This window comes from Gastrolobium bilobum, unplaced genomic scaffold, assembly GCF_033153095.1.
Source record: "Gastrolobium bilobum isolate Gb01-03AN ecotype WA unplaced genomic scaffold, APGP_CSIRO_Gbil_v1 utg26114, whole genome shotgun sequence".
NCBI classification, from domain to species: Eukaryota; Viridiplantae; Streptophyta; class Magnoliopsida; order Fabales; family Fabaceae; genus Gastrolobium; species Gastrolobium bilobum.
Window position 1 is genome coordinate 144,029 of NW_026896896.1, and position 10,405 is coordinate 154,433.

At 33.3% G+C, this 10,405-nt stretch overlaps 2 protein-coding genes across 2 annotated transcripts; one reads left to right on the forward strand and one right to left on the reverse strand.

The window, feature by feature from the left end:
- The first annotated feature begins 4,359 nt into the window (after nt 1-4,359).
- LOC133302711 (ethylene-responsive transcription factor ERF098-like) lies at nt 4,360-4,749 on the forward strand. Its single transcript, XM_061502529.1, has one exon. It carries the CDS (start codon nt 4,360-4,362, stop codon nt 4,747-4,749), a length of 390 nt encoding a protein of 129 aa, XP_061358513.1.
- A 50-nt stretch (nt 4,750-4,799) lies between these two features.
- LOC133302703 (ethylene-responsive transcription factor ERF098-like) lies at nt 4,800-10,405 on the reverse strand. The gene is made up of 2 exons (XM_061502516.1): nt 9,991-10,405; nt 4,800-4,840 (listed from the first exon to the last, which is right to left on the reverse strand). The coding sequence occupies exons 1-2, from the start codon at nt 10,403-10,405 to the stop codon at nt 4,800-4,802; spliced, it is 456 nt and encodes a 151-aa protein (XP_061358500.1).

A 10,405-nucleotide genomic window follows, 5' to 3' on the forward strand; every position in this document is an offset into this window, starting at 1 on the left:
TTGGAAACACTGAATGTGAGATATGGAATGCCTTCCCTTTTTTAAGAGTTTGATGGTTCCTATCAATGTAAGGAAAAGATCTTGTCTTGGATAGAAAGGAGGAGACATATGTAATGAAAGTGAAAAACCAATAAAATCAATGCATTTGGATTTGTCCTAAGTTCTAAGGAACAGGCACATGTGCTGATCACAAGGAAAAGGTTCCACCCCAAGATAATCACAAGGGGTCAGGGTTTGACTTTGTAAGGAGGCTTATCCATTTTATTTTATTTTTGTCTTTTCAGTGTGTCACTATTGGAATTTACACTCAGTTCAGAGCAGATCAGTTCTTGGATGGTCCTACTACCCAATAACTCTACCACAAGCTCCAATATATAACATGGAAAAGACAAAATAGAACCGTGTAACCCACTCTAATTTCCGTTATTCTGTATCAGAAAAGTTTTCCTGTTTTTTGTTTTTTTTCAACCCACTCTAGGAAAAACTTAAGTTTTTATAACCAGATATTTATTTCTTCCAAATAACAACGAAATATAACCTCTTTCTCCTTACAATCTCTTTTATGATTATTAGATCAAAATTAAATTAATAATTCTTATTTAATATTATTTTATAACTGTTAATTTGATTTTGATCAAAAAATCATAAAAGTGATTATAAGATATTGTAAATATAACCTCCCTCACTAACAGTTTAAAAGAAAATGTGATAATTGAAATATTGTTATGCTAACTTTTTTTGTCTTTGATTTATGTTTTAGGATTTTATTTCTCTTATGTCACATAAGATAAATTTTATCTTCTACTCTCACTTCGATTTTCGTGCTCTATTTTTTCTCTTTTCTTTTTAAAAATAAAATGGGTCCCACTATTTGTTGTGAGAGTAGGAGAGAAAATTTATCTTATGTGACATAAGAAAAATAAAATCCTATGTTTTATACAGAAATTGCACAAAGAAACTTTAATGTCTGAAAAAAATGCGAAGGTTTTTTTAATTTTTTATAATAAAAATATTTATAATTTTAAAGTATATAACTTTGTGTCAATTTTTTATATTTTCTTTTGCACAAAATTAGGAGGATAGGAGAAAGAAAGAGAGAATATTGTAGAGGATGGAGAATAAAAAATAATCAAAATAAAGTAATTTCACTTTAAATGACATGAATTTGTGTACTTCAAAATCACAAGATACTATCATGTGGTAACAACAAGGGGTGAAACTGGGCCAAACCATCCTACAAGGGCCTACGACTCGGCCTACGTCAGACCAGACCTAACCTAGTATATTTCGTAAAACAGGATGGACTTGGGTCTTGAAAAAGCTTGTTTAATAAAAAGACTATAGGCCCACTTTCACAAGGCCTGACCTATAAGCCTACAGGCCGGCCTATATTATACTATTTATTTCAAATAAAATAAAATAAGTATGCCTTGAAGAAAAAATAAAAGATATAAATTTAATCAGTTGTAATTATTTATAACTTAATTATATTCGATTATATTTTAATAGAAATTTGACTTTATTTCTTATGTAGGAAGAATCAACATCTCAGTATATTAGATTGTGTATATGAATATATTAAAAGATTTTTGGGAGATGTTATACTTACTATAAGCATTATGATGTGTTTGTTGGATTCATGTAGTTATTTTAATTTACATAGTATGGATTTGATGAAATATATGTTATTTAGTTTGAACATTTTGCTTTTGAAAGTGACTTAAATGCATATAGTATGAGTTTTGTTGTGATTCATGATTCTGTTTGGACGTTGAAATTATGATTTTTAGTTTAGCAACAAAATTTGAGTATTTTGTAAAGTTGATTCAAGGTTCTGTTTGGAACTTAAAAATTAACAAGCTAACGGGCTAGGCCAGACCATTTGTTTTTTTATAAACGGGTCAAGCCAGACTAACAGTTAGACTCGTACTAGGCTTGGGTCAGGCCAAATTAAATTTTTTTGACATAGGTGAGCTTTTCGGGGCAAAGCTTGGCCCAGCGCAGCCCACTTTCACTCCTAGTAACAACGGAGCTGAGTAAGTAATAGAAATGTAAGGGTCTGAGTTCAATCTCCATATGTCACTTTTAGAACCCTAACCCACCTCGCACTTCGAATTAGTCATATAATTAGAGTTGAGTTGATTTAGAAAATAAAAATAAAAATCACAAGACACTTTTCCCAATTTTTTATTACATCAAATATTATGATATTAGTTTTTGGAAAAATGAGATGCCGATATGGTATGGCCTAACGTTTGTCTCTAAACCTTAGCTTTTTGTTTCTCTGTAGTTCGGAGTTCCAACATTTGTTCTTGTTTGCAACAAATATCCTTGTAAATTATCGTTTCTGTACACTGAATTTCATCCAAAAAGCGATGAAGAAACTCGTATGAAGCTGGTTCAATGTCTGTTCTATTCCGGAGGACGTTATATTCCCATCAGAAACAATACCCGGCAACATCAAAATCCCCTTCAGCAGCAGCAGTATCCCTGTGATCGATCTCAGTGAAGGACATGAAGGTGATTCAGCTTATATGATTCAGAAAGCCAAGCACTTGAAACTACAGTTGTGGTCCTAATTCTAATTGATCTTTGTTTTCGGATATGCTGGGGTATGTTCTGTTGCAGTTAAGAAATTAGCATCAACGATTTTGAGGCTGATCAGCCAAGGAAGGAATTGGTCTGAAATGAGTTAAAGAAGCAACTGGCCATTGCTTAATTTCTTAGTTGAATTAACAAACTCCATCACACAACAATCTTTTGGATTTGAAGCGTTGAAAAATGCATATAAATTGTCAAAGAAACTGTGATCCCTTGTAAAAATTCAACTCTTCCAGAAGTTTTTTTTTTTTTTTTTTGGTAAACTTATTTTACAAGCCATTATATAATAGTTAAAGGAAAATATAATAATAATGTTGCAGGAAATGACACTGTTCATTCCTGCAACAAGGATCTGGCAACGTATCTTGAGGATACGGTGCCGTATCCTGATTTTGGTTTGACTTTTTTTTTAAGCATGAGACCCACACTTGATTTGTGTGTGCAGGAATGTGACATGACTAAAATCGAACTGTTAAAAGACTCTTCCATAACTATTATTAATGGCTTGTGAAATATATTTTATATTTAACTAAATCTGGATATTTTGACCATGTTCTATGACTATGACAATTGACAACTAACCATTATTTGCCATGCCCTGAACCAAGTTTTATCAAGTATATATGGGGAGGGGACCGGTGTCGAGCCTCTTCCTCACGCATTTGTGGTGAGTATATTTTTTATTTTTATTTTTTTATCTTACATGATTAGTCATGTTCGAAGTATTGTCCGAACTATGATGGGTTATTCTTCATTCGGATTCGAACTAGAGACTTATAATTAAGAAAATATTAACTACTTAACTATGAATTGTGATAGAGAAAAAAGTGTCAATCAATGTGAAATATGATATGGTATTAAGAGATAAATCCAGTTGCACAATTATGTAACTTTCTAGGGTATACGTCCATTGCAACGGCAAAAGTTGCAAGTAATTAACAATAGCCACAATTATAAACATCATTGATTAAGCAAAATATATAGTTTCATTGGTTTTATATGTTTTTACAGATTATTAATAAATAAAAGACATTAATTATTTACCCGAAGGGTTGACGGGGGAAATGAAGATGGAGATCACACTGCTACCTTTTTATAAGTATATTTAATTTGGCTTATTATACACCTTAACAAAAGTTTAATATTGAAGATAAAAGAGGCCACCGGATTCTTTTTCAACCGAAAACCATGATGTAAGACATGAAGGAGAAAGCTATTGAAGTTCAATGTTTCACCTTAGAATATTATTAACCACGTGCTTAATTTAATTTAAAATTTCAATGTCACAATCCCACCCTTTAGTTAATATATCCTCATTAGAATTTGACTACAGAATTGATCTTGGGACCATATCGATCATATTAGTTTAGGGAAACAAGTGGCACGGAGAGGACAAATGGTTAACTTCTACATCCAAAACTTCCATTATGTATTGCTAATAAATAATAATGATTTCATTAGCATTAGCATAACCTTGAGATGCATGATCCTTCTGACCACACCATCAATTTCAGTTAGAACCACGATATCAAAAGGGAAATTTTCTTTATAAATAATCCAAACAAAAAAATGCTTGAGTGATCCACATACGTTGAACTATAAAACCAATCCCCATCATGGAGTATTTCAGCACGTTGATAATTCTCCCATCCATTGAACCTAAGGTAAATTTCTACTCTCAGTCATCACTAAGTGCATTGTCTGCTGAATATAAAAGGCAAAGCCAAGCTAAGATTCTTTAACAAGTACTGTAACACAATGGAAGAGGACTTAAAAGAAAAGGTGAAGGAAGTGGAAGCAAAAGAAATCAAGTACAGAGGTGTACGGCGGCGGCCATGGGGAAAGTTTGCGGCGGAGATTAGGGATTCAGCTAGGCATGGAGCTCGAGTGTGGCTTGGGACATTTAACACTGCTGAGGAAGCTGCAAGAGCTTATGATCGTGCTGCCTTTGAGATGAGAGGTACTTTGGCCATTCTCAACTTTCCAAATGAACATCTTCCATGCAATGTGGCTTCTTCTATGTCCTCCTCTTCTTCATCATCTTCAACTGTTAAAACTGAGCTTGGTAAACAAGTTTTTGAGTTCGAGTGTTTGGATGACAAGTTGTTAGAAGAACTCCTCAATTGTGATGAGAATACCATCAACTAAAACTTGTATGGTTGCTAATGATGGTTGGCATGACCGGTCGAATCTTTCGCCTACACTAGCTTTGGCGTTTTGATTCTCAACTTTTTCTCTTGTTCAACTACTAAAAAAATTTTATATAGCGACCGAATTATTATGGAATTTTTATTACTAATTTCATTCTCGCAACTAGTTTCAGTTGCAGATTCTCTCACAAATGAGATTTGTGACAAAATTTGCTAAGAAAATCGAAATAGCCACGAATTTTGCAAAAAAAAAAATCATTAAAATTATGTAACTACACAGATTTTCTCTAATAATAGCTTTTCTAACTTGCATGAGTTGTATTGTTAGAAAATAAGGTTGAATCCTAAATTTGTATGTAATACTCCTCATCAATTTAATGCTTTAGTAAAGTTGCTTAGTCATTACACAATATTTATTCCTGAGTTACATTTTTTTTTTTTTCCAAATGGAACTAAAAGTTTGAATAATATCACCTCGTATACATATGAGGGTGCAAAATCAGAGGAGTTGTTCGTTCAGACTTGTTTGCTGAACAGAGCTCCAAACTCAATTCAAAACCATAGCCATAAATTACATATATTATATATATCTAAAAACGTAACCTTTTCTGCGAATTAGCCACCATGACCAGTCCGCATCATGTGGAAAAGTGAGGTAGTGGGTTGACTCGCCCGATATAAAGTCATGCCGTTATTTCGTTTTCATTAGTGCCTTTCTAGTAAGATAAGGCAACATCAATGTTGGCACGAGACACTGTACAATACTATCCAAGACGGATACTGTAGAACCTTTTTTTTTTTTTTTACGACTTTAATAAAGAAATACTTTAAAAAATTGCTACGAAGTTTATAACTTACACCATTCTAAAAATGGAATTTTATATTACATCAAATTAATAATATGAAAATATAATTATATAATTATACTATTTGAGTGAAAAAAAAACCTGAAGCTTGACCTTGAAAGATTGCAAGATGCAATGGATTAAAGGGGCCTTTGGTTGAGGAGAAATTTTTTGAATACTAGAGAAATGTAATTGATAGGGAAATGGTTGGAAAGTGAGTTTGGTAGGAAAATATAAAAAAATTTGTTTGGTTGGAAACAATTCTACCGAGCAAATTAGGTAATATTTATAAAGTCTATGTTTGATTCGAGGTAAAATATAAATGGAGAAATAAGTGACAATTACGAAAATATCTCTGTTTTTAATTTTTTTTCAATCACCTACCTTTTACTTTTTTCTTTTTTTTTTAGTACAGATTCGTACCAATTCAAGAGCAACATTTTTTGCCCCAATACAGCCTCAACAAAAGCAATCAAATGGGCAAAAACTGGGACCAATTCAAGAGAAACCACAAATGCATCCAAATGGGAATCATAAGTTCATACCAATTCAGGAGCAGCAACAAGAACAACCAAGGAACTCAAATGGGAAATAAAAGGGGTTTGCTATATTTTCGGTTTTCAGCATCATTTGTGCGTACGCTTTTTTCTGGGATAAAGTGGTGAAGGTAAAACCAGATGCATATATCCTAATTTCCTCCACTGCTTTTGCTATCATGTCATTCATCTTGTCAAGACTGAGTCACTCCGGATTGGAGGTTGATCTCTTAAATTTTTTCTGTGGAAATCTAATAGCACAACTCATGAAGATAAAATTATTGTTGGCCATTGTTGGAATGGTTTTCAGTTATTTCCTTTTCATACTTCGTTCCCGTTTAGATGGCTTGGCAGATCCTGTAGTACTCCCAGTCCAAGACACTCAACTCAATCCTATACTCCCTGGCCATCTCCTAGTCCAAGACAAAGAGGGTATTTTTGGCAATGAAACACTCCTCTTTCTCCCATTTGCATAGGGAACTTAAAATACCACATTGCAAAAGGTCTTTCTCAACAGTGTTTCCCCCCCATTTTTACACACAAATGCAAATTGCTGGGTAACACAGATGCATGGGGAAAATTTTGAAAAACTTCAACCAAACAAGGAAGTCCAAAAAAGCCACTCTCAGATGCATGGATAAATTCTACAAAAACCTCAACCAAACACCCCCTTAGAGTGTTTAGACATTATTTTACGGCTACAACGAAGTTAATTTATTTTAATTTTATTTACCCACGGGATAACAACGGAAGAACTAATATATAATTGAATAAAAGGAGTTACACAAGAAATAATACATGATGTGGAACTTCAACTTCCGTCACACAAAACTATTATTTACAATTTGAAGCACAAAAAATCATATGGGCCAAGCTCATTACGTATGTAATCTATTCAAGGATCTCTCAAAGAATTAGTGAAAATATTCTCCAATTGATAATTTGAGTTGATGAATGTGTGACGATCTTTGTTTCACTCGATTTGGTAACCACTCTTTGTTTCTTACCTTTTTTAGAAAACTAAGTATTCTCCAAAAAATACATAATAACTAGAGGTGGATCTCCTATTAATAGGGCAACATGTCCAATTATCATCTGAGTATCCAACAACCTAGGTACCCTTATCTCCATAGAAAAGACCTTTTCCTAGAGCTATCTTATGCACTTAAGAATGTGAATCATTGCATCCAGGTGTTTTACACAAGGAGAATTAAGGAACTGACTTACCACATCGATGACAAATGAGATGTTTGGTCGAGTGATTATGAGGTAGTTCAATTTTTCAACTAATTTTCTATATCTTTTTGGATCTAAGAATGACTCCCCCTGATTTGGCATAAACTTGACATTGTAGGAGTATCAACTGACTTGACATTCAATAGAGTTGTCTCCTCAAGAATGTTCACAACATACTTTCTCTAGGATATCATAATACCACCTTTGGATTGGGTCACCTCTATCCTTAAGAAATATCAAATTTTTCTAAGATCCTTTGTCTGAAAATGATGGTTGAGATATTGTTTTACCTAAGCAATGTCATGATGATCGTTACCAGTAATGACAATGTCGCCAACATATACCACTAAATAAATGGATCCAAAAATGGAGTGGTGATAGATATTGAGTGGTCAACCTCATTCTGAGTCAAGTCAAATTATTGAATAACAGTTCCAAACCATGCACGTGGACTGTTTGAGTCCCATATACAACAAAAAAATTGACTCCCCACGAGCAACAAACCTAGGAAGTTGCTTCATATAGATTTATTATGCAAGATAACCATGAACGAAATCACTCTTAACATCTAGCTGACAAAGAGTTTAGTAACATATAGAAACCATAGTAAAGAAAAGACAAACAAAGGTCATTTTTTCCACAAGGGAGAATGTGCTCCCATAATCTAAGTCAAACACCTGAGTGTATTCTTTAGCTACCAACCAATCCAACTGACTATAACCAACCTTAATAGTGTAGATCCACCTACAACTAATAATAGATTTCCTAAAAGGAAGGGAAACCAAATCCCAAGTAGCATTTCTCTAAGCGTTTGGTAGAAGAGAAAAAAAATTTTATCTGAAAATCTTGATTTTCAGAAATATGATTTTTACATGTAATGTATAACCTGTCACCATCCAAAATATGATTTTATCCGAGAGTCATGTAATGTATAACATGTCACCATCCAAAATGTGATAAAGCCTTTCCAATAGTCTTAGCCTCTTAGGAATAACATTGAAGTTAAATAAGATAGACAAGCAAAATGAAATGGAGAGAGGCGATGGTAACTCAAAGCAACATAATGAGGTGAGGGATTACGACAACTACGAATACCTTTGTGAACGTAGCTAATGACAAAAAACCTGTAAGTGTCGGTTAAGGCTGAGACATCCTGGTTAAGTTTGCAACGCATTTTCAACAATTATTATTTTTTATATTCATTTTTATTTGTTTATTTTTTGTTAGCTCAAACTTTGATTTTTTGTTTGAATTTATCGATCATGGACCCAATTGATTTGTTTCCATCTTGGTTAGAGTATTCAACTAAAGATGTTGCAAATTATAATTGGCCTTTTATAGCAACTATTGAAGAGCTTTATCAGTTATGAATATATATAATCAAAAATAGGCTTCGAAATAGAATGGAAGACCAATTTTTTTATAATTCTTTGATTACAGCATTAAAAAAGAAATTATTTTAAATTTTAGCATGAACTCAATTATATAAAAGTTTAACAATATAAAAATTTGTAAAATAAGAGTTAAGTGAAGTGATCTTAATTTTTGTAATAAATTTCTTTCAAATTCCTTTATGTTAGGTCTATATTGTATCATAAGTATTTTTATTTATAACACAATATTTTTTATTTTCACTCCTGTCATAAAAATTCCTCGGCCGGTCCTCATGTGAATGAATGCAGTACTCTTTATTTTAGTCACGAGTGGTTGCAGCTGGTGAACCAATTAATTAAACACATAGACCTGAATTGCAACATATTATCTAGTGATGGAATTTTGGGTACGAGGAAACATAACGACAGTACTATGAAAGATGGCTTTGAGTAGACCTTAATTCGGCGTATTCCCCGCACATTCCAGCAAACAATCTTCACAGTTTTTTCAAGAGTCATAGTCAGCCCGTCGATTCAATCCAAAAATTTATGTTTAGGAGAAGGTTATATATTATTAGTTTTATATTAAGAGAGCTCTCTCACTCAAGAATTGAGTTTAAAGTGTGCACAATGAACCGATTCACCAATTTGTGCCAAAAAAAATTCATAATATAAAATTATTTATTAATAAAATAATCACGATAAGAATCTAATTCGTGACTATTTGATTAAAAATTAATTCAACTCAGAAATTTAAATTATTAAATGAAGATTATATTAATAATTTTATATTATATTTTTCTAACACTAACGATAACTTTCTATTTTTTTATGGTAACGATCCACCTTCTGTATACACAAAAGATACCTATTATTTCCCAGTTTTGCCTGATGATAGTGAATTATGGATCAAGTTCCCGTAGCCCTCTATTGTAATAACAAAGTAAATGCTGACCCCAACCATTGTCACATTATAGGTGTTTTCATCAGAAATGGATAACATAGGATAGTCATTAATTGCTTAAGACAAACGAGGCCTCTTTACCAAAACAAATATACTCCATCTCTCTTATTTCTCTTACCTGAATTCTTACAAACATTACAATGTCCAAATCTGGTTTCGAATTACTTCAACTTACAAATACATAAACAAATCAAAACTAACACATTAAAAAAAAGAGAGACCACAGAGCTTTCATGTCAACCTTATAGCTAGCTTGCTATTTTCCACTAGAGATGTCGGTTGCATCTTGCGCCTGAAGGAGTTCTTCAAGCAACTTATTGTCCACGTATTCCAACTCAAAAGTATTGCCAGCATGTTGTTGTTGTTGTTGTCTTAACGAACCGGCTCTCAAAAAGCCATCACCAGAATAAAAAGAAGAAGAAGAAGAAGGAGGAGGAGGCTGTGGCAATGAAATTGAAAAGTTTAGATTCGGAGAGTGATCATACTCATTAGGGAAGTTGAGAATGGCTCTGTGACCACGAAAATGAAATGCAGCAGCATCATAAGCTCGTGCAGCCTCCTCGGCGGTGTCAAAGGTTCCCAGCCACACGCGTGTCCCTTTTCTTGTAGGGTCACGAATCTCTGCTGCAAACTTACCCCATGGCCTTCTACGAATCCCTCTGTACCGAACCTCTGCATTCACTGCTCTCTCTCCCTCCAT